Consider the following 25,676-nt stretch of genomic DNA (forward strand, 5'->3'; position numbering starts at 1 on the left):
TTTAAAAAAACTTAAAATGCAATCTTGTCTTTGCAGTTGGAGTCATTCGATGTCCAGTTTGTAGCCAAGAGTGTGCAGAGCGACACATCATAGATAATTTTTTTGTGAAGGACACTACTGAGGTTCCCAGCAGTACAGTAGAAAAGTCTAATCAGGTAAGTATATTAAGTCTTGTATCTTTTGCCTTGAGGACAAGAAATAAAGGGTGTCAAATATTAGAGAATTATATCTATGAAATGATGTACTATTTTATAGGTATATACATTTATAAAGAATAATGAACAATTCACCTTAAGGAATAAAACAGGGCCAAGATAAAAGCCTTGATGGCACCCCTACTTTCCCTATCCTCTCAGAGGAAATCATTATTCTATATTTGACACTATTTCATTTCATTTCTTTGTGATTTTACTCTGTGTTGACAATTAGATTTTTAAGTCCCCCCTTGTAAATTTTTTTCTATTTTGATGATAAGCCCTATAATGATACATATGAAAATTTTCATGTCTTTGATCTAGTAGCTTCTACATTTTAAGAAAGTCTTTTCTACATGGTATCTTTTTTAAAGCCTCATTTGGTAGCATTGTCCAAGGTGTAGTTACGCTTAGAGATCTAGTGGTATTTTTCTTTTCTTTTTTAAAAGATTTCTTTTATATTTTAGAGGAAGGGGAAGAGAGGAAGAGAAACATTGATTGGTTGTCTTTCGCATGCCCTAAACCAGGGATCTGGCCTGAAACTCATGCATATACCCTGACCAGGAATCTAACCAGCAACCTTTTGGTTTGTTGGAGGATGCCTAACCAACTGAGCCACACCAGCCAGGGCCAGTGGTGTTTTTCTTTTTCCCCCGACTTTCATAAACACACATAGAACATTTCTGTTGACCTCTTAAATCTAAATGTCAGGTTCCTAGTGGATGAACTCCAGTGAAGGTGAGCTGTAATTTTGCAGTATGTGCTAAATAAATACGTATTAGTCTAATTTTGGATCATGATTCATTAATAGTTTCTTTAGGCAGTTCCCTTGATTTGAAACAGGTCTGTGATGGAACTGAATCTGATTATGGAAAAATGATTATTAATATAAAATGTAAAAATATAAAAAGTAATGTTTAGGATTCTTCACCAATCACACAGCTAAGGCTCTGTACTTTTCATTTTCGGCTTGTTTCCCTTCGAAACTGTAGGAATTTAGGGTTTACTTTAAATGAATATCACCACTCCTATACGTCTTTTTTGTTTCAAAAGTATACACAGCTCTTCCTAAAGTGAACTTTCATCAAAAGCCAAAACAGGGTTTGGCGCAGGGAATAAACTTTTCTTGTTGTTGTGAAACCAGCTTTAAGGAATGGAATAATAATTATTTATGTGAGCTACAGTGACAAATAACTCCTCTGAAAGTTCCCTTCTGCATACTACTGATTTTGTTTCTGTATTCTAGAGTGCCATATCACTTTGCTTTAGATATGATAATATTTATATTAGATATATTTCGTTAGTCTTATTATACACCAATTATACTTCTTGAGGTGAACTTCAGTAGTACGTGTGAATGATCAATCCAGAAGATTCAAAAACAAAGCAGCATAAGAAATCAACAGGGTAGACTAATGTTACAACATGAAATTGTCATGATAAGAGAATTGAAGGGATTCAGATCTAAAGGACAAATTTAAGAGATTGCTTTATGTCTCTTTAATCACTTAGTTTTCAGTAAGTTTATTTACTCTGGTCTGTCACAGGAACATAAAAGAAGTTATACTCAGTTAATCTAGATATAGAATCCAATAGCTATCTCATATTAAATAAGTGGGGATGGGAAGAGTATTAAAACTGGCTCAAAGAATAAGATGCCTTATAGACATATTTTGGGAAGGAAGACTAGGAAGGTGATAATGTAGAATGAATTAGAGTTATAAAGTAGTAGGTGAGAGGTAGTGAGGGCTGAACCAGCATGGTGGTGATAAGGAAAGGAAGGGTAAGTTGCAGTCCACTCAGGGCTTGATATACCTGATTGTATGTGGAACGAAAGAGAGGCCTCACTGCCAGGATGGTGGTTCCTTTCAGCAGAGATACAGAGGGCAGGGAAGTAGACAGAAGCAGAGAATCAGTTTTGAATGTGATTGCGTTTGTCTGTAGGACTAAGGTAGAGATGTCATCTGTGGTCACACTGGAGCTCTGAAGAATTTATAGCTGGAGATAAAATTTTTAAATTTTTTGTGATGGATAATTTCAAGCATTCCCCAAAATGTGACAGTTTAGCATAACAGACTCCCATGCACCCATTACCTAGCTCAATAGTCATCCTATTCTACGTAGGATAACCTGACACTTCCCACCACCACTAGATTATGTTGAAGTTAATCCCAGGCTTTATATTATCTAATCCATAGTATTTCAGTTTCTATTTCTATGAAAAAAATATTTTTTTTCTATAAACATACCACCATATTAATTTATAGTAATTTCTTAATATTGTCAAACATCCAGACAGTAATCAAATATCTCTATTTGTTGTAGTTTCTTTTTTTAAACAGTGGTTTGTTTCTTTAAAGATCTAATACGGCCTATACAATGCATTTGGTTGATTTGTCTCAAAAATATTTTTTCTTGCCCTGGCCGGGGTGGCTCAGTTGGTTGAGCATCATCTAGTACACCAAAAGGTTGCAGGTTCAATTCCCAGTCAGCACATATGCCCAGGTTGCAGGTTTGATCCCATGTAGGGGCACAGGTCCGGGCATGTACAGGAGGCAATTGTAAGAACAGAGTCGCTCAGATGACCATTAAGATGTAGCGAGTAGGAAAACAGAAGTTTATTGGGAGAATGAGCAAGCGGGGAGACCTGCCACGGGTGGTCAGGACTCTGACCTTCTAGAGGAGAAGGGGGTTGCTTTTATAGGGGGAAGTAAAGGGGTTTTTGTGAGCTTTGCCGGCCATTTGGCCATCTGGCCGCTGTGGGTGCGACGGGCTGATCAAAGCAGAATGTGGTTTAGTTTATTTTCAGCCTGAAACACCCTATTATCTCCCAGACAGCTGCAGGCGGCAGGGTAGGGGGACCATGGGGTCTGGGGATGTCAGCAACTAATCGATGTTTCTCTCTCACATTGATGACTCTTTCTCTCTCTCCCCCATCCTCCAGCCTCCCTCCCCCTATATCTACCTCTCTTTCCGTCCCTCCCCTCTTCTCTTTCTAAAATCAATAAACATATCATTGGATGAGGATTTTAAAGATATATTTAAAAAAACATTTAGTCTAAAATTACCCCTTTGTCTCACTGGCTTTCTTTTTCCTCTCTTTTAACATTTGTTGGGTAACCTCAGTTGTTAGTTCAATAGAGTTAACCTTATTCTGAATTTTGCTGACTGTTTTCATGGAGTCATTCAAAATGCTTCTGTCTCTTCTGTATTTTGTATGAACTGTAATAAAAATGTTGAAGCTGGTTTAGATTCTGGTCCTATTGGGTGTAGGGAAGGGGAGTGAGGGGGCATGAGAGTACTTTCTCTCATAAGTCCATATTCAGAGGCATATGACTGAGGTTTGGTTGTCTCTTTTCTGATGTTAATGTCCATTAAAGATCACTGCCAAAATTCCATGTTTCATCAGGACTTTGTAAAATGATGGTATTCTTATTCTGTCATTTCCCTTTATTTCATTGTGGTTTTAATTTGCATTTCCCTGCTGATTGGTGATGCTGAGCATCTTTCATACATCTATTGGTCATCTGTATGTCCTCTTTGAAGAAGAGTCTATTCGGGTTTTCTGCGCATTTTTAATTGATTGATTGTTTGTTTGTTTTGGTGGTGTTGTATGAGTTCCTTATGTATTGTGGATATTAACCTCTATTGGATGTAACCATTCAGCAGGTTGTCTTTTTCTTTTGTTGGTTTCCTTCACTATGCAAAATCTTCTTAGTTTGATGTAGTCCCATTTGTTTTTTTTTCCTTTTATTTCCCTTGCCCAAGAAAACATACCCCCAAAAAATATTGCTAAGAGCATTTCACAGTGTTTACAGCCTATGTTTTCTTCTAGGAGTTTTATAGTTTCAGATCTTATTTTTAAGTCTTTAATCCATTTTGAGTTTATTCTTGTATATGGTGTTGTAAGGAAGTGGTGGCGCAGTTTCATTCTTTTGCATCTATTGACCCAGTTTTCCCAACAACACTTATTGAAGAGACTGTCTTTACCCCATTCTTGCCTCCTTTGTCATATATTGACCATATAGGCATGGGTTTATTTCGGGGTTCTCTATGCTGTCCCACTGATCTTTGTTCTTTTTCAAGATTGCTTTGCAAACAAAGACAAAAGGTTAGAATTATTATGAGTTAGAGGATGGGCCTTATAGAATGTGAGTTTAAATCATCTGAAGAGGAGGTGCTGCTTGTCTTGTGCTGGTCTCTGAGCCTTTGGCCTTGGGATCTCAGACCTCAAAGAAGCAGGAGTAGGTCAATGGTGTTGGCATTTCTAAAGCTCGTATCTCCAAAGCTAGTTTTACAGGTACATATTGGGAAAAGTGCAACCTGCAGCTAGCTGTTGCTATGGGAAGGAACAGCTTTGACAGCTATGGGGTGAAGCAGCTTTGACCGATGTTGATGTCCACAGACATTGGTAGCAGATAATGAGCCCACTGAGGCAGTCAAGTCCCTTCTGCCCCTGGCATTGCAGCACCACCTGTTCTAGGAATCTAATGTGAAATCAACCTATAAAATATAAATATGGCTTGCACAATAAGTATAGAAAGATAGAGTTGGTGCTGAAAGTAGAAATTATAGAGCTGCTTCTGTCAAAACAGAAAGCAAGTGAGACAGCAAGACTACATGTGTGCACTGGAGATACTTAATCATCGTCTTTTAAAGTTACTTGAAGTAAATAATTATTCTCTGTATGATTAAGCCACCCACTTGATAGGCAGGTTCGTTTGTTTCATTTTGCTTTTGCTGTTTAAGGATTTAATTTTTTAAATTTAAAAGTGTATAACTACATATAAAAGGTTTATACAGTTATAAAGTAATGTCTATAGCACAGGGTGTGTGCAGAGAACTCAAGACTTCTATTCCATCTCATCCACCCATCTACCTTATCTACCCTCTGCCTTATAGGTAACGATTTAATTAATGGTTTATCTTTTTATTTTTATTCTTTTTTTAGAATTTTAAGTAATTGAATGTTTTAAAAATATAAACAAATAAGTCATCCCACCCAACCCTATCTTTTGTTGTTGTTGTTCTATTACAGTTGTCCCAGTTTTCCCCCACTGCTCTCCCCTTCCCTGCCCACCCCCAACTCCCACAGGCAGTCCCTACCTGCTGTCCAAGTCCATGGGTCATTTATGAGTGTTCCTGGATTAGACTCTTACCCTCTTTCCCCCCGTACCCCTTCCTGCCTCCCCTCTGGTCTCTGTCGGTCTGTTCCTTGTTTCATGACTCTGGTTCTATTTTGCTTGCTTGTTTGTTTTGTTCATTAGGTTCCTCCTACAGGAAAAATCATATGGTATTTGTTTTCATTGCCTGGCTTATTTCACTCTTGATGAGTCTGGTTAAAGGCTTGTCCATTTTGTTTATCTTTTTGAAGAGCCAGTTCCTGGATTTATTGATCCTTTGAATTGTTCTTTTAGTCTCTGCTCTGACCTTGATTATTTCCTTCCTTCTACTTGCTCTGGGCTTTGTTGTTGTTCCTCTAGTTCTTGTAAATGTAGAGTTAGATTGTTTATTTGAAAATTTTCTGTCTTTTTTTAGGTAGGCCTGTATTGCTTGTATGAACTTCCCTCTCAAGTCTGCCTCCTCTCTGTCCCATAGGTTTTGGTCTGTTGTGTGTTCATTTTCATTTGTTTCCTGAAACTTTCTGATATCTTCCCTGATCTCTTTGTTAACCTATTCATTGTTTGTTTGTTTTTTTTAATGAATAAAATTTTATGATTTTTCCTGTGTATTTTAAAACATGCATTATTGTTCCCTTTCTCTCATAGTATTTTTTTATTTTTTAAGTATATTTTATTATGTTGTTACAGTAGTCCCATTTTTTTCCCCTTTGCTCCCTTCTGCCCAGTACCCCCCTTCCCTTCAGCAATCCCAACCCCTTAGTTCATATCCATGAGTCGTGCATATAAATTCTTTGGCTTCACCCTTTCCTATATTATTCTTAACTTCCTCCTGTCTATTTTGTACCAAACAATTATGCTTCCTAACCCCTCCACCATTTCCCCATTATTCCCCCTTCCCCCTCCCAGCTGATAACCCTCCAAATGATCCCCATACCCATGATTCTGTTTCTATTCTGGTTTGCTTAGTTGGGTTTTGTTTTTAGTTTTTAGATTCAGTTGTTGATAGTTGTGAGTTTGTTGTCATTTTCATGTTCATAGTCTTGATCTTCTTTTTCTTAAATAAGTCACTTTAACATTTCATATAATAATGGCTTGGTGATGATGAACACCTTTAGCTTTACCTTGTCTGGGAAGCACTTTATCTGCCCTTCCATTCTAAATGATAGCTTTGCTGGATAGAGTAATCTTGGTTGTAGGTCCTTGCTTTTCATCACATTGACTACTTCTTGCCAGTCCCTTCTTGCCTGCAAAGTTTCTTTTGAGAAATCAGCTGATAGTCTTATACACACCCCTTTGTAGGTAACTCTCTGCTTTTCTCTTGCTGCTTTTAAGATTCTGTCTTTATCTTTAACCTTTGGCATTTTAATTGTGATGTGTCTTGGTGTGGGCCTCCTTGGGTCTAGCTTGTTTGGGACTCTGTGCTTCCTGGACTTGATTGTCGATTTCCTTCACATTTGGGAAGTTTTCTCTCATTATTTTTTCACATAAGCTTTTGACTTCTTGCTCTTCCTCTTCTTCTGGTACCCCTATGATTCAGATGTTGGCACGTTTAGAGTTGTCCCAGAGGTTCCTAAGCCTCTCCTCATTTTTTTTTCAATTCTTGTTTCCTCATTCTGTACTGGTTGACTATTTTTTTCTTCCTTATGTTCCACATCATTGATTTGAACCCCGGTTTCCTTCCCTTCACCATTGGTTTTGTGTGGATTTTCCTTTGTTTGGTTTTCCTTCACTTCTTCCCTTAAGCGTTTGCCGTACTCAAGCATATCTGTCAAGCCTGTGAGCATCTTTATCACCAGTGTTTTGAAATCTGTGTCTGTTAGGTTGGCTATCTCCTCATTGCTTAGTTCTCCCACTGGAACATTGGTCCATTCCCTCTTTTGGGTCATACTTCTCTGTCTCCTCATCTTGCCAGGCTCCTGTGTTTGTTTGCCTCCGTGTGTTAAGTAGAGCTGGCGAACCTGTTACGTTGTAAGGAGTGGAGCCTTAGGGATTGGTCAGTACAGGGCAACCTGTTTCACCACGTGGTGGTGCTGTATGTGTGGGGAGGGGTGTGAGAGGGAACAATGCCACCTGCCCAGCACTGGCCCCTTTTCCAGGCAGTTCTCCCACTTCCGCACCAGACTGGCACCCCTCTAGCTGCTGCCCTGGCCGTCGTTCCCAGAGTGGATGTGTCTGCGGATGTTCTATGACTGTGGAGACCCTTTAAACAAGTGGACTCTGCTGAGAGACCGGCAATTTCTGCCTCATGGGTCTGCACAGTCAGAAGCGATGAGGCTTGATTTTCCCTGGCACTGGTACAGTGAGCTATGCAGTCTGGTCTGGTGCTGGGAGCACTCCCCAGGTGTCCCTCCTGACTCTTTTAAATGTGTGACTGCTGTTTCCTCTGGCCCGCTGCTGCTGCCACCACACCGTGTCCTCTCTGCCCCGGCTCTGCCCCTCCTACCTGTCTGGATGAGTATTTCTTCTTTATATCTTTGTTTGTTGGACTTCCATGCAGCTTGATTATCTGGAACTTCTGGTTATCTCTAGTTTTGAGGTAGTTATATTCCTTCTTAGTTGTGGAGGGAGATGCAGCGTGTCTGTCGAGGCCTCCATCTTGGCCAGAAGTCCCCATTCATTGTTTAACACATTGTTGACCAGCAATTTTATATAAAGCTATCCCATATCACTGGCTATTTTTTCATAATTGAATATGAAAATGAAACAATTTACAGAATTTTTTTACAAAATCCTATATTACTCTCAGTTTTAATAATTGTATAGGCTAATGCAAGTGCAAACACAAGTTAACTTGTTATCTGTCAACGATGTTTGGGCTCGAAAACACGATTTTTTTCATGACTGGTTAACAATTAATAGCATGTATTCAGTCACCCTGAAATTGAATGTTTTTGAGTTTTTTCCTTGAGGTTGGTTTCTAGTTTCAAACCATTGTGATCCAAGAAGAGGTGTGACATGATTTCAGTTTTTTTGAATTTGTTGAGGCTTATTTTGTGTTCTGCTGTGTGGTCTATTTTGAAAATGTTCCATGTGCATTTGAAAAGAATGTATATTTTGTTTCTTTGGGGTGAAAGGTTCTGTATATATCAATTAAGTCCATTTGATCTATAGTGTTGTTCGATGTCACGATGTCTGTGTTGAATCTTTCCTTGGAAGATCTATCTACTGTTGACAATGAGGTGTTAAAATCCCCTATGATGAGTGTGTTGCTGTCGCTATCCTTCTTGAATTCCTTCAAGATTTTCCTTATATATTTGGGTGCTCCTGTGTTGAATGCATATATGTTTACTAGGGTTATATCTTCTTGATGGATTATTCCCTTAAGTATTATGTAGTGTCCTTCTTTGTCTATTTCTATGGCCTTTGTTTTTTGAAATTTATTTTATCTGATATAGGTATTGCTACCGTGTTTTTTTTTTTTTTTTTTTTTCTTATTGTCTGTTTCCTTGGAGTATTTTATTTTCCATCCCTTCATTTTCAGTCTGTTTAGGTCTTTCATTCTTAGGTGGGTCTCTTGTAGACAGCATATATGTGGGTCATGTTTTCATATCCATTCAGCTACCCTATGTTTTTGATTAGAGCATTTAAGCCATTTACATTTAAAGTTCTTCATAGGTGCTTATTCATTGGCAGTTTTTCCATTTGTACCTCTGTTCCTCTCTCTCTCTCTCTCTCTCTCTCTCTCTCTCTCTCTTGCCTTCATCTTCTTAAAGCAGTCTCTTTAGCAGCTCTTGAAATGCTGGTTTGGTGGAGATGTATTATTTTAGCCTTTTTTTTTTTTTTTTTTTTTGGTTTGGGAAACTCCTTATTTTGCTTTTCATTTTAAATGAGAGCCTTGCTGGATAAAGTAATTCTGGTTGCAGGCCTTTGGTTTTTATTTCTTGGAATATATCTTGCCATTCCCTTCTGGCTTGTAGTGTTTCTGTTGAGTAATCAGCTGATAGCCTGGTCGGAGTTCCCTTATATGTTGCTGTTTCTCCCTTGCTGCGTTTAAGATTCTCTCTTTGTCTTTAAATTTTGCCATTTTTAATTATGATGTGTCTTGGAGTGGGCCTCTTGGGGTTCATCTTGATTGGGACCCTCTGTGCTTCCTTGGACTTGTATGACTTTTTCTCTCATCACGTTAGGGAAGTTTTCTGTCATTACTTTTTCAAAGAGGTTTTCTATCCCTTGCTCCTCTTCTTCTCCTTCTGGTATCCCTATGATACGGATATTATTACATTTCATGTTGTCCTGCAGCTCCCTTAAACTGTCTTCCTCCGTTTTCAGTCTTTTATTTTTGTTTTATTGCTCTGTCTGGGAAGCTTTTCTACCTTGTTTTCCAGCTCGCTGATTCAATCCTCTCCTTCATCCAGCCTGGTTTCAATTCCTTCTACTGTGTTCTTCATTTTAGATATTGTAGTCTTCTTTTCTTCCTGGCTCATATTGATAGTTTTTATGTCCTTTTTCATGCAGGTGTAGTTTGCAGTAAGTTCCTTATAGTTCAAATTCTCTATAGTTCTCACTGAGCTCCTTGAGCAGCCTTATAACCATTATTTTGACCTCAGTGTCTGATAGTCTGCTTGCCTCTATTTCATTTAGCAGTCTCTCTGGAGATTCCTCTTTTCCTTTTGATTGGGGATTGTTTTTCTCCCCATTCTAGGTAACTCTTCTTGTTTGTTTCTGCTTCTTATATTGAGCTCATTTACTCCTTGTCTTTATGGTGTGACCTTCATTCGTGCATTTTCCTTGATCTTTTGAACTTGATGCTCTTCGGATGCCCTTTATGCTGTTTATGTGGACTCTGGTTGTTATTGGGTTTTGGCTGGGTTGGGTCATTTTTTGGTGGGTCCTTCCCTCCAGCTGGCTGACTGAGAGTCACTTTATCCACCATGTCTTGTATGCTGTTGTACAGGTGCTTCCAGAACAAAACCAAACAGCCCAGGAAACAAACCCACACCCACAAAAATAACCCTCACCCACAATCACACTATCAACAGTACGTGTGCCAATATTAATAAAGATGTAAAGAGATTAAGACTATTATAAGAAGGAAAAATGAATATGAGATGACTAACTGAAAGAAAAATGTTTTTGAAAGGGTAGAGGGAGGAGTAATAATAAAGAGTAGGGAATACATATGAGGTGAAGAGAGAAAGTAAAATTTACATTGTAAATAAAAACGGAGGGAAGAAGGTGGAATGGATTAAGAGAAGGGAAGCATATGGTATTAGGTTTAAACAGAAATTTTTAAGATATATATCATGAGAAAGAGAAAAAGAATAGGAACCACATTGGAGAAAAAGATCCTCAACAGCACTATCAATGACAAGTGAGCAAAAATTAATATAGTCGGGGTGGGAAGAAGAGGGAAACTTAAGAGATGTCTAGAGCAAAGAGAAGTGATTTTGAGAGGATAGAGGGGGAAGAAAAGAGTGAGAAATGAAAACCAGGCTGGGAAAGGGAACAATTAAAATTTTAAGTGAAAAAAAAGAAAGGGCAGGAGGAAAGCAATATGGAGTAGGAGAGGGGAATGGTAAAATTTGAGATTTGAAATATAAAAATAGTGAAGATCTAGAAATAAAATAGAAGAAATGCAACAGTAACCACCATATCCCAACCAATAAGCAAAGACTGATAAAGGTGGAGAGAGAATAGGGTATTTTAAGAATTGCAAAAAAAAAAAAGTGAGCTGATTTATTACACAAAAAAAAAAAGGTTTTGAGAGCCTGGAGGGGGGTGAAATAATAAGAGTGTGGAATGGAAACAAGTCATAGCAAAAGAGAAAATAAAATTTAAAACAAAAATAAGAAGAGGAAAGAAGATGGTAAAATAGAGTAAGAGAAGGAAGGAGCACAATATGAGATTTGAAATAAACTATACTATAAAAACTAGTGACCTAATAGGCACAAACTTGAAGGACAATAAATGAATGTTAAGAAGCTATGCAGGAGAGCAAATAATGCGAATCATGAAGAAGACCATTGTGAAATTCGTCTCAGTAGCATCTAGTGTTTACCACTGTTTTCTCTTTCTGGGTCAGCCCCTGGTGATGTCAGATGGTGTCCCAGCCTTGGCCTAGGCCGCCCGTTGGAGACTGCCAGCGATTGGATCCACAGGCTGTGGCTGTTTCCATCAGTTGTTAATCTAGTCACTCTGTAATCAGCAGCCAGGCTTAAGCACCACAGGGCGGGGCTATTGCTTCCCCTCAGGCTGATGCCACTTGGAGGGGACTGCTGTGCCTGAGCAAGATGGCTCCCGCAGTGTGGGGAATGACAGCACAGGGACCCTGGCGGCTCCCTCAGTTCTGTCCCCAAAACCACCAGCCCCAAACTCCCCTCAAGCATCTCTTGTCCACTCTGCCCCGCCCTTTGCTGGAGCCTTGAGTTAGTGGCTGCAAACAAAATTTTATGTGTTGGCCCTTTAAGAGGCCGTCTGCATCTCTAGCTTTCTCTCCCTGGCAGACAGAAACCCACCCCTTTTCACAGCTGGATGTTATCTGGGCTCCTTTCTGGCTCTTGAGCTGTAGGCTAGGGTTTAGACCCCACACTTCTCAGGGGGAACTACCCCCAGCCACTGGAATTTCCCTCTAGCACTTCAGCCGCCACCCATGGGAGCCCAGCCAACCCTCTCGCGTCTTCTGCGCACTTAGTACCAGTCTCATTCTGGTGAACTGGTTTCGTCTGTCTGTTCAGGGTTATGAGGCTTCTCTCCAGCTGTTGTTCAGTTGGTTATCCTGGATGATTCCTCTACAATTTAGTTGTAATTCCAGGTTGGTCCTTGGAGGACGTCAGTGTAGCTTCCACTTACTCCTCTGCCATCATGGATCTCTGTTCCCAATCCCATCTTTTCTTGGATAATCAGTGGCATGCTTTTCCCACTTGCTTTTTAAATCTTACTTTATATAGTACTAGAGATCCCTCCCTAGAAATATATACAGAGATCTCTTATTCCTTTTTGTAGCATAGTGTGGAGATTTGGTTTTAGGGAACATCCTTTTAAAAGTAAGAGTTGAAGCTAAGGGAGTGGGTGAGACCAATCTCCACATCTGATAAAAATCTACAGAATTAAAGTAAAGAATTGTAGTGGGATTCAGAGGGGCATTCAGAGGGATAAAGGGGATCTGGAGGTTTCAAGGAATCCTAATGTTTTCTGGGGCGTTAGCGTCAGTGCCATTAAATGTGTTAGAAAGGTTGGTGGTAAGAGCTGAGAAGAGGCAGGTTTTGGTTAATAGAAATGTCATCCAAGTATTTGGAAGTTAGCTAATGTAAACCAATGACTGAGGGGGGTTTTTCCTCAGTCACTAATGATGTCACAACGACTACTTCTATGTTGGGTAACTGAGGGGATGTCATGGACACAGTGACGCAGGCAGGACTCATAGGCACTATCTCTTCTTTCCCTCCCATATGCTGTCTGTTCTGCACACCAGTCTGTTTTACTTTCTAAATCTCCTTATTCATCTCCACTTCCACCCACTCTCACCTAAACCACTGAGAAAGCCTCCCATTTGTTTCTGTATGGAAACACTTGCTCCTTTTCTAATCTCTTCTCTACATTGCAGTGGCCGTGATTTTTAAATGCAAGTTTTGCCGTGTCACTCATTTACTTAAAAACTTTTAGGAGACTTCTTTAGACAGAAACCAAATTGCCTTGTGACCCTCCTTGATCTGGCTCCTGCCTGCCTTGCCACCAGCTTCTTCTCTTTCGAGCCTTCCCCTTGATCTCTCCATTTCAGTCACACTGGCCTTCTGTCATTTCTTTGAACATGTTATGCTCTTCTTGCTGGAGGCTTTTGTGCATCTGTTCCCTCTGCCTTAAAAGGCTTTTCATCAGTAATTGATGTCTCAGCTTTTCATATCTCGGTGCTGATATGATCTCCTTAGAGAAAGCCTTGCCTGGATAATCCCTCCTCTCACTTTCCCCATCCCTCCAACCCCACAGTTCCCTCCATCAGTGTTGTTAACAGTTCTTATACTTTTTCTTTAGGGCACTTCTCAGTTTGTAGCCATGTACATGTATTAGTGTGGTTATTACAATAATGTTTGTCTTGCATTTAATCTTCACAACTATTCATTAAATTCCACATTACTACCCTCATTTTACTTATTTTTAAAAGATTTTATTTATTTATTTTTAAGAAGGGAAGGGAGAGAGAAAGAGAGGGAGAGAAACATCAATGTGTAGTTGCCTCTTGCATGCCCCCAACTGGGGACCCAACCTGCAACCCAGGCATGAGCCCTGACCGGGAATCGAACCGGTGAGACCCTTTGGTTCGCAGGCTAGCACTCACTCCACTGAGCCACACCAGCTAGGGCACTACCCTCATTTTAAACATGAACAGTCTAAGTAATGTGCATAAGACTACTCAGCTGGTAAGTGGGGAACTGGGATTTGAACCCATATCCCATCTATGAGAGACTAGGTATCATGAGGGCAGGGACTGTTTGCTTTTCCTTATTGTTGGACCCTCCACACTTAGGATAGTGCCTGGAATATTTGCTATATTGAATTAAGGGCAGTGTCTTTATATTTGCATTTTATATGTTTATAATTTAAAACATAATGTCAGTTTAAATTTACCAACCTTGTTAAGAAGATAAATGATTGAGTCAAGTATGGTTGTTGTATCATTTACATATGCCTAGTGGTGTGCCCACCTTTTCATTTTTCTCAGAAATTGATGTGACATGTTTCCTTTATTAGGTATGTACAAGCTGTGAGGACAATGCAGAAGCTAATGGGTTTTGTGTAGAGTGTGTGGAATGGCTCTGCAAGACGTGCATCAGAGCTCATCAAAGGGTGAAGTTCACCAAAGACCACACTGTGAGACAGAAAGAGGAAGTATCTCCAGGTAATGAATTCGTTCTTTTAATCTCTTTTTTCTCTATCCCTCCCACCATCTTTTCTTCCTTCCTTCCCTGACATATTTTGATATACGCATTAAATATACTCTTTGTTTTAAAACAAAGAGTTCTGTATTATAGTTGAAATTTGAATACTTACAAATATTGGTAAGGGTGAACAGAAATACAGTCCCTCTGCCTTACCATCCTCATTCCAGCCTGCCTTTCCTTAATTTGGCATGACCGTATAGCAAATGAGAAAATAAAGTTGCTTTTTAAACTCATTGTCTCTTATATTTTATTTCTAAGATGACAAACTTAAAAAAAAAGTTTTGTAACCCTTTCCCTCTGATATGCTTATAGTAAGCTTGTTTTGTGATATTTTATATGTGGGTAACCAGAGAAGCTTTGCTTTTTATAATAAATATCATTTCAGGGATTTTAGTGTGTTGTTTATACTATAAAGTTCACAAATACTTTTTTTTATTATAGAATAATGTGTAACTTAAAATTTACCATTTTAATCATTTTATGTGTACAATTCAGTGGCATTAATTGCATTCACAGTGTTATGCTGCCATCGCCACTGCTAGAGGCCCATTCATCTCTGCCCCAGCCCCAGCTAACCTCTAATCTATCTGTCTATGAATTTGCTTATTCTAGGTATTTTATACAAGTGGAATCATACAGCATGTGCCTTTGGTGTCTGGCTTATTCCACTTCTCACTTTTCAGGGTTCGTTCATATAGTATTTATCAGAATTTTGTTCATTTTTATGGATCATTAATATATTTTTGTTTAAAAAGCCACTATTCTTTTTTATCGAGTAAGCCAGTGTTTGTATGCCTCTTCTATATTCCTGGAACTTTGCTAGGTACTAGAGATGAAAAGATAAATAAAACAGATAATTTCCTACCCTTGAGTTATTTAGTATGATGAAAATTATGAACAAATTAGCAAACATAGTTTGGCCTCATAAGTTCTGTGCTTGCACATGAAAGGAGCGAGTACCTCATTCAGATTTGGGGATTTAGGTTGGAGGCTATATCTGTGGCTTCATGGATAAATAGTTCATCACATGAAGGAGAAAGGGTAGGGAAAACTGAAGCACATGCACAAATTTCCAGAGGAGGAAAGTTGAATGTAACTGGAGAGTAAGATGCAAAAGGAAAAATAGTAAGAGATGAGGTTTGGAGTCTGGAGACACAGAAAAAGAGATTGATAAAAGACACAAAAAAGCAAAAAATCAGGTATTGATTTGTGTAGACTTAATAGATCAGTGCTAGAAAGTCTTCTGTTTTTCTTTGAAGCTAGCCATCTATTGAAAAAGAGCAGGAAATGGGAATAAAAGGTAAGGAATATGGAGGTATTTGAAATAACTCCAGATGAAAGAGAGCTCCAGCTTCGGAAACAAAAGGATTGCTTGGTAGCATCAAGATGACATTTGATGTGTGGGCCTTAAAATGTCCTCCCTCAGATCTCAGCAGTCTGGTTGTGGATATAGAGAAGAATTGAACTTATCTAGGGTTGGAGTTTAGGTGTACACGTGTTCCAAAAGTTCAACAGAGTAACAGATGCAGATAATTGTACTAAAATGAAGAATTAGGGGGTTTTAACTGTATAAAGAAAGTGAAGTTGATAGTGTCACTTGGTAGGGAAGAGAAATGTTTAGAGGCTAGACATAGTGATGAAATACAGTGAGAGTAAGTTAACCAAGAATTGGAAGGTTAGAAAGAAGTTATTAGTGGGATGTTTGAATTATGATTCTAGAAATGGAGCAGTTATGGACAATCAAATCTAGGGTGGGCTCATGATATACATTAAATGGAATAAGTAGCTAAAATGAAGTACAGGTCTGTGGAGATGAGCAAGTCTTAGAGGTTTGTCTTTATGTGATAATCTATGTGGATTTCTAAATCATCCATGATTATAATGAGACTTAGTCCTAGGAGGATGCCTATGAGACAGGATGTAAATTCTTCAGTAAATGAAGCCTATAAATGGGTGATATGATTTCCTAATTATCTAAATCAAAAGCTTTATAAGTAATTATTTCTCGACAGAAGGCAAACCAGGATGTTTCCAGCCGATTAAGGATGTATGGTCCTCCTATTGACTATGCTGCCCAGATCATATGAGCATCAAGAAGGATGCAGGGAAGGTTTTCAAATTAGGAACCTTGATCCATCTTTGCATTGCTGGAATTCTTCTAGGACATTTGGTCATATTGAAAACATCCACTGGGACATGTGATTCACACCAGAAGATTATTGAAATTTGGTCCTACCAGAAACACCTGTGAGCATGTTTGGTCCATACAAATGATACTTGGTCCTGTCAAAAATATATGCATTTAGAGAATGTCCCTGGATTTCAAGCCCATAACATTTATTTATACTTTTGGTTTATAGAATTCATTCATAAGGAAATATTATCATGTTTTATTGGCCTAGTAGTTGTATTGCCTATTATAACCCTTCTTGCTTCAGTAGCCTAGTTGGTAATGTCACACGGCAAGGACCAAATATTATGGACCTTTGGAATGGACCAGATGTTTCAGTGCACATTTCCTACAGGACCAAATGTCTGCTGATTGCTGGAATTAATTCAATTTGGTCTTGATGTGTTGTGCTTTTAGTTTACTTTTACGATATTGCTAATTTTCTCTACCTGGTTATTTTCCTTTTTTCATTATGAATTTTATGTATTTTTGCCTTCTTTTTAATCTGAGTAGGGAGTAGGTTATCTTTTTTGTTTTTTTGTAACCACAGAAATACTTCTTAATTGTACTTACCTCATTATGTTATGTATTTTTAGCTCATTAATTTTAATTCCTCTCAGCTTACCTTAGTTTTATTTTAAAGTTCTATTACTAACTTCTTTGAGCTAAATACTCGAAAGAATTACAAGTGTTTAGAAGTTTATTTATGACTTGCCACTTCAATTTCTGCAATTTTTTTTTTATATATTCTACATTTATGGTTACACAGCGGTTGGGCATTCATGAATTTTTGTATTTGTTTTTTTCTACTTTGGTATAGTATAAAGTAATGATATGGAAAGATGTTCATGGTGTATATTAAATACAAAAAGGAAGTTGCTGAACAGTGTGATTATTATGAACCCAAGAATTCATTAAAAGAAAAAGGGAAATATTCCCAGTGCTAGGATTTTGTTATTTTCTGGTTTCAACTTTATAGTTCTATTATATTATGACCAGCAAATGTGAGTCTGTTAGCTCATTCTACTTGCTAAAACACATTTAAGGATTTTGTAAAGGTAGAAAATATTAAAATAAATTTCAGATAAATAAAAATGTATATAAAGAACAGAAACCATAAAAGCTTATCATATAGGGGAAAAAAATAAACATTTTTATTCCTAGAAAGGGGAAAGCATTTTTAGAAGCGGTTCTCAAAAACGAAAGCCATAAAAAATACAAATGGATAAATTTTCCTATTAAAAATTCTAAGGAATGTGCTTGGAAAAAATATTAAATGTGTGTACAATTTGATAAAGAGAATTGGACAGAAAAGTAATAGAGGTTATAAACAGTTCTTAAAGAAATGTATCTAAAGTTTGTGAACTCTCTTTTCTTATAAAATTGGTGAAGATTAAAAGTTTTGAGAAAACTTCATTAGGAAACTAATAGTTTACACTGGTAGGAGTACAAATTAGTACAATTTTTTTGAGGACTATTTCATTATGTATATATAAATTACCATTTGTTCAACAATTCTATTACTAGGAATTTGTCTTATGGAAACATTCAATGAAACAAATAAATAAATGAAACAAATACATTTTATTTGTTTGTTTTAGCATTATCACACAATATTGAAAAATGAGAAACATTCAAATGTCCACTGGCAGGTGGTATATCCATTTGATGGAATACTGTACAGTTAATAAATAAGTGGATGTATTTACTAACACAAAAAGGTATCTAAGATAAAGTGAGGAAAAGATTTACCAGACAATATGTGTAGTGCCATTTTTTAAATTTTATAAAACAAAATATCCACTAGTATATGTAGTTACATACATAGAAAAACATCCAGAGGAATACATACCAGTTTATTAATAGTGGTTCTCTTTGGAGGTGGGATTATTTCTCAAATGTTTGGATTTTATACTAAATTATTAGTGAAGTAACTGGTGTTTACTGTTTAATTAATCATATTTATTTTATTCTGATTTTTTCCATTTAACATTATAACATAAGCATTGCCTAGTTTTATCTCTATTCTTGTTAACTATTGAGAAGTTACATGAATGACTATAATATAATAGTGAAAATTTTATGATTATATTTGTGGTAATGGGTATCATTTGTTAGGATTTTTGCAAAAGTGAAGAAATAATTTTTTTTACCACATCTTTATTAGATTTTCTGAATTGCATTTTAAATCTCTTCCTGTATTTGGAATAGAAAATATCAGATTGTTTCACACTCTCTTATCTAAGCTATTAAAACTTTTTAATTTTATAAAGCATATTTTTAACTACATGGGTTTTTTTCCTGAATTAATGTGAATTTATACACTGGTAAGTGAAAAGCTCCTATTTTTCTTCTAAAATGCTGAAAATACTTATTTTAATATCTGTAAAACCTAGTGATAGTGATGTTGTCAATGAAACAGTTTGTAGCTCTTTTTATCTCAATGGATTTAAATTTAAACACTCTAATAATTATTTACCATTCAATTGCATTAACTTACTTCTTTTTGACTCCCATTGTTTCTACAGAGGCAGTTGGTGTGACCAGTCAGCGACCAGTGTTTTGTCCTTTTCATAAGAAGGAGCAACTAAAGCTTTACTGTGAAACATGCGACAAACTGACATGTCGGGACTGCCAATTATTAGAACATAAAGAGCATAGGTACCAGCATCTTTCATTATATACATAGATTTATAAAACAGATTTATAAGACTAAAGGATTGCTGGCACCCAGCCAAATGACAGTCCGCAGATAATGTTTTGTTCAGCCAACGGTATGTTGTTGGCCTATTCAGGAATATTTAAACTTTGGCACTATTGACGTTTTGGGCCAGATAATTCTTTGTTGTAGGGGCTGTCTGATGCTTTGTATGGTATTTAGCTTCATCTTTGAACTCTATTCACCCGATTCTGGTAGCATCCTCCCAGTTGTCACAAAAAAAAAAATGTATTCAGACATGGCTTTGAGAGCAAAATCACCCTGAGCTAGCCTACACAGTGTTAAAATACGGAGGATGGAGCCCTGACTAGCATGGCTCAGTTAGTTGGCTGAGCATTGTCTTGCAAAACAAAAGGTTTCCAGTTGCATCCCAGTCAGGGCACATGCCTGAGTTGCAGGCCTGGTCCCCTGTCAGGGCGCATGGGAGAGGCAACAGATCAATGTTTCTCTCACATGTTTCTCTCCCCCTTTTTCTCCTTTCCTTTCCCTCTCTCTAAAAATAAATAAATAAAATCTTAAAATATGTGTAATGTAAAGTGAGATTTTTACATTAAAAAAAAAAAACCTAGATCTTTGGTATTTTGAGAATATGAAAGTTGTATCCCTGGACCCCTTACACTTTCATATCAGCATTTGGCTGAAATTCACTTTAGTGCTTTTTATAGTAAGGAATGCCTTTTCCAGTTCATCATACGTCCTACTAAAGCTTACTTTTAAATCTGACCTTGAAAGGAATTTGAATTAGCAACCACTGATTTAAACAGTAAGATTCTGATTGACTTATACATAGGTAATTGCTTTAAATGGTCTAGGCTTCTAATAATGGCAGACTAGGTAATGTGGATCAGCCATCTTAGTGAGGATAGGAAACCTGGACAAAATACAGAATCATTGGTAAGAAATTTTAGAGCTCAGTAGTAAAGAATTGGACTAGAATTGGGCTGGAGTTGGGACAGAGAATGGTAGGGGCCTTTTTCCCCTTTGAGGCATTTGCCTAGAGGTTGAAGAGTACTTTTTAAGAGGCTCATAGGGCTAGGAAGACAGTAATTGGAGTTCAGGGGTCATAGGGATTGAAGTCTTCTCCTTGCCTTCAGTTGGGACCCTGAAAGTCTACACTATTTTGTAAAGATGAACTAGCTAGTTAAGTAATTTTCTCACAGGGACTGAAGCTGAGCATCAAATCTCTGTACCCAAAGTTGGATTAAATGGTAAATATATTGCTGGTGCCCCAAAGTACCTGGTACAATCAAACGTAAATCTTCCCTGGAGAAAGAAAACATCATTCTAGGCCTCAAATTCATTTAATAAAGTATTTTGCAAAATGGTCCAGCACATAATTAAAGATAACCAAGTATGCTTGGAGGGAATTTAAACAAAACCAGGTAGATACAACAAACAATATAAAAAGGCTCTCAGAGCTGCATCTTATATTGAAGATAAGAGGCAAAATGGAAAATTTGGGTAGAGAACTGAAAAAGAATGAAAAGGAAAAGTCTAGGAATGAAAATTAGAATAACTGAAATTAACTCTATAATAGAGGGTTTAATAGCAGATTTGACATAGCAGGAAATGAGAATTAATAAACAAGAAGAAATTTAAGAAAAATTCCAGAATGAAGCATGATAAACAGAAGAATAGGCAGTAGAAGAGGGATAGAGATGATTTAATACAGGGTGTAATTGGGTTCTCAGAAGGAGAGACGAGAGACTGGGAAGGAAGCAACATTTGAGAATAGAAAGTATTGGCTTAGAACTTTTTAAATATGGAACAAAGATATGTAGTCTATATTTAAGAAGCTCTATCACCCTCAGCAACATAATTTTAAAAGAAAGTAATTTTTTAAAGAGCAAAAAGAAAATAACTGCAAAACTAAAATTCTGTACCCAGTCAACATATTCTTCAAATAAGGTTAATGAAAACAAAAACATTTTCAGAGAAAATAAACTGGGAGAATATATATTTGGTTAACCCTCACTCTAAAGTACACTTTAGGCCAAAGAAAAATGGTAGATGATGCATGGCAGAATGAGAGCAGTTAAAGTAAGTATGAGTACGTCTAAATAAATGTTGCCTTATAAAGCAATAAAAATGTCTTGTTTGTGTGCATCGTGTGTGCTGTATATCATACGGCAGACATATTAGGAGGCATACGCATAATTTAGAATGAGGGTAAAAAATACAAATCAATATTACATAAGTTGAAATCTGCATTTTGTAATGTCTAGAGTAGTCACTGAAAGAATAGTAAGAGTGTATAAGGGGAAAGAATAGAATAACTAATAATCAGTTTAAATACAGGTCGAAGAAAGAAGAAACAACAAAGAACAGATAGGATTTAATAAGGACTTGATAGATTTATTATAATCAATGTAAATGGATAAAATGTCCCAAATTAAAAGATTTCAGGCTGGATAAGAAAGAAAATAGGAAGTCTGCTATTTGCTTTTTATAAGAGAAACATCTAAAACCTACAAATGTAAAAGCAATGACGGGAAAAGCTGTGCCATGCAAACACTAACCAAAGGCAAGCTGGCATAGCAGACAGAGCTCATTCTTTGCGATGAAGGGGGAACTTTATAATGATAAATGGCTTTCTTCCTCTAAATGATAGAACAGTTCTGAATTTATGCCCCATAACCTTAAAATATATAAAGGAAAAACAAGCCCTCTAGTTGCTATCTTGTGTGCCCACGTGTGTGCACATATTTTCAGTCTGTCTGCCCAAGACCCCCTGAACGCCAACCCTAGTCCCCCATGCGGCCCCATGTCCTCTCCAACAAGATGAAAGAAACTCATGAACCAGGAGAAACTTGCCAAGCTGCAGGCACGAGTGTGCGTTGGTGGGAAATGGTTTCTTAGGATGTCTTTTAGAGAGGATTCTCTGGAAACCAGGCATCTGTATGACCACTTCAAGGGAACTGCTCATGGAAAGAAGGTGGTTCACAAAGCACCTACTTCAGATGATAAAAACACTTCAGTTCCCATTAAGAAGTTAGGGGTAAACAGTATCTCTGGTATTGAAGAGGTAACTATCTTCACAAACCAAGGAAGAGTGATCCACTTTTAACAACCCTGAAGTTCAGGCACCTCTGGCAGCGAGCACTTTGGCTATTACAGGCCACGCTGAGACAGAGCAGCTGACAGACATGCTGCCCAGCATCTTAAACCAGCGTGGTGTGGACAGTCTGACTAGTTTAAGGAGACTGGCTGAGGCTCTGCCCAGACAATCTGTGGATGGAAAAGCTCCACTTGCTACTGGAAAGGATGATGGTGAACTTCTAGATCTTATGGAGGATTTTGATGAGGTTTCCAAGAAGGGAGCATACTGAATTGAGTCTACTTCTGAACAAGATAAACTTGAAGAAGTTACGGGGACCTGCTATTTTATATTACGGATCTGATAATATCTAGATCTCTAATATTTTAAAGACCAAGCCCCTAGGACACGGCAGCTCTTTCAGTATTTGCTTATACACAAATCATTCTTCGTCACTAATTAAGCTGAAGAAGCCTAGGAATAAAGTTTGAAACAAAGGTTAAATAAAGTCCTTTGCCTGGTATAGCTATATTTTTTTCTTTATTTCATTAACACTGAGTTGCACACAGAAAGCCAAGTTGTTTATATTGAACAGAAAGCTAATCTCGGCATGTAATATGACAGATTATTATTGATGGAATCTTATTAAAGATTTAACATGATAGTATAATTTAAAAAGAAACACAACAACTTAAATAGATCCACAGTTAGAGTGGGAAAATTAACATCTCAATAATCAACAAAACAAGCACACTAAAAATCAAGGATATTTCAGTGAGATTCAAATAACAATTGGCAAATAACCTCATGGACATTAAGAAACATTGCACCCAATAATACACATTCTTTTAAAACAAAAATGGGGGAAAAATTAATCATATGCCAGAGCAGTCTTAAATTTCAAAGGATTAAAATGATATAAAGTCTTATGTAAAACTGCAGTTAATCTGGAAACAGTAATAGAAGAGACAAGTCTCCATATATTTGAAAATGAAGAAATGCAATTCATATGAAAGGATAAAAAGTAAGGGGAGCATTATTGGGGAAAAAGTGGGACAACTGTAATAGAAAAACAATAAATAATTCTAAAATAAAATAAAATGTTCTCAAGGAGGCCAAAAAAAAAACCACAGTAAATGTGCTAGACATTTATATTAGGTTAGAATAAGTGAATTAAACCCAAAGTACCTGGGGAAAGGGATATAATAAAGACAAGTGCAGAAATTAATGACATAGTCAAAGCCCAAAATTGGATCTTTTAAAAAGACTGGTAAAATTAACAAATCTTTTTATGAATGAGTAAAAAGAGAGCAGACCCAAATAACAGGAGTGAAAATGTGGCATCACCATATTTTGTAAAAGCATTAAAAAATATAAAAAGATATCTGTCAATAGATGTGAAAATTTTTACATGAAATGGGACAATTCTTAGTACAACTTAACAAAACTAATAGAAAATCAGAGTAGTCCTTCAATTTCATGTAAATCTGTAATTTTTAATTTTCCCACAAAGTAATCTACAGATTCAAATGATTTCACTAATCAATCTGCAAAATAGATAAGGTAAAAATAGCTCCCTTTTATACAGTCTTGTCCAGAGAATGGAAAAAGAATTAATTCTCTCTAGCTTAAGAGGAAAAAAATAGAAAATTACAGACTAGCCTCACCAATGACATGAACCTAAAAATAAGAAGTTGGAAAGTATATGATTTTCTAATCGCTATACTGTACACTTGAAACTAAGACAAAATACTATTGCATGTAAAATATAATTGAATAATATAATAAAATTCTAAGAAATAAATTAGGAAACCAAGTCCAGTAGTATTATGATTTTTTGGATAATATAATTACAACCAAATTGGCCTTATTTTAGTAATGCAAAGTTTCTTTAACATCTGAAAAATCATTCATGTAATTCATATATATAAAGAATAAAGGAAAAATTATATAACCATCTCAGAAGAAGCAAATGAAACATTAAAAGTATCACCCATGATACAAAATCTTTGCTAACTAGGAATAAAAGGAAATTTCCTAAACTTGATAAAGATTATGAAAATCACTAGTAAACATCATAATGGAACATTGAAAGTTTTTACTTTGAGTTTAGGAAGAAGATAAAGATAACCATTTTGACCATTTCATTTAGTGTTACAGTGTACTAGGATCCCAAACAGTATAGTAATAAAAAAAAGTTTAAGATAAAAAACTTGTTATTTAAGAAGAAATTCAGAAGTTCATTGTTCATAAATATGATTATATACAAAGGAAATAGAATAGAATTATCTTTTTTTCTAACTCTCGCAACCCTGTTTATAACAATTAAATTACACTTACACTTTTATATTCCATTATGTAAAATACTATATTTTGTACATTTTATGAAAAACTTAATGAAACTCTTCATATGTATCTTCTATATCATTGTCTATTTCTCTAGAGATACTCGAGTCATTTTACATTTTTTTGTCAGAGGTTATTATCACTTCTAAGTTAAATATTTTAAAGTGCCTATTTAAAAGTGATCTTCAAAATGTTTATAGCATCAAACTTTCATAGTTATGAAATTGTAAAACAGTTAATAAGTCTGCTGAAATATCTGTAATTACTTCTTGGCAGGTCAGCCAAGTGAGCTCTATAAACATCCAAAGCTATGATGATGTATATATGCCTTTCCCAGATTTTCAAAATAATATAGAATGTTTATGAATAATATATGTAAAGACTTCCTCTTTCTTAAAGAATAATTCTGAGAGGAGGGAAAACCTGTCTTATAGAGATATATTTGGTATTTTAACTGATTGTTTATATCCTTTATACTCTTATTATCTTAAATAGTTTTCTGTTAGTTTTTACTTTGGAGCTTTTCCTCATTTTACACAGATATGTAAATGTGAAATGACTGATTTATTTATTTATTCAGGTATCAATTTATAGAAGAAGCTTTTCAGAATCAGAAAGTGATTATAGACACGCTCATCACCAAATTGATGGAAAAAACAAAATACATCAAATTCACAGGAAATCAGATCCAGAACAGGTAAATAAACACAGTATTATAATAAATCATCTCTATATAATGTGTTAAGTATACTCACTTTCAGAACAGACATTTTATTTAACTCATGGTGAAGTAGACGTTAGGTTTCTGGAAAGTTTGGGTTTGAAAGCATCTCTTCAGCCATGAAATTTCAAAACTATTGTGATAAACTACATTCCGTAGCAGTTCATTTAAGGTATTGATAATTCATCATTGTCGGTGTTTTTCAATTTTAAAGAAATATTGGGATTTAAAAATAAAATTAACTCTTTTCTTCCAGTATTGTAAAACATTTTAACACTTGATTATGTACATAAATGCTATTTTAAGAATTGCTCATTTTGAGATGCCTCCCCTGGGCTAGCACCTTTTAACTGCAATTAATTGGAGATATTAGGAGCAGGAGATGGTTGTTACCCTGTTTCACACACCTTTTATTCTTTCAGATAAAATACTTACAGTTTCCACATACTACCTATTATATTTTTGCCCTCCAGGGAAGATATCAGCTGTC

The 25,676-nt window shown here is 36.4% G+C and overlaps 1 protein-coding gene across 2 annotated transcripts in view; it reads left to right on the forward strand.

Moving 5' to 3' along the window:
- TRIM24 (tripartite motif containing 24) overlaps positions 1-25,676 on the forward strand; it is a 96,801-nt gene that overhangs the window by 30,858 nt on the left and 40,267 nt on the right. For both annotated transcript variants that reach the window (XM_090287563.1, XM_090287564.1), the window contains exons 2-5: positions 37-155; positions 14,003-14,150; positions 18,892-19,024; positions 25,046-25,162. In XM_090287563.1, coding sequence (XP_090143689.1) covers positions 37-155; positions 14,003-14,150; positions 18,892-19,024; positions 25,046-25,162 — 517 coding nt within the window. The remainder of the gene's footprint in view (positions 1-36; positions 156-14,002; positions 14,151-18,891; positions 19,025-25,045; positions 25,163-25,676) is intronic.

This window comes from Furipterus horrens, unplaced genomic scaffold (assembly GCF_987537825.1).
Source record: "Furipterus horrens unplaced genomic scaffold, mFurHor1.1.pri manual_scaffold_9, whole genome shotgun sequence".
Lineage (NCBI taxonomy): Eukaryota > Metazoa > Chordata > Mammalia > Chiroptera > Furipteridae > Furipterus > Furipterus horrens.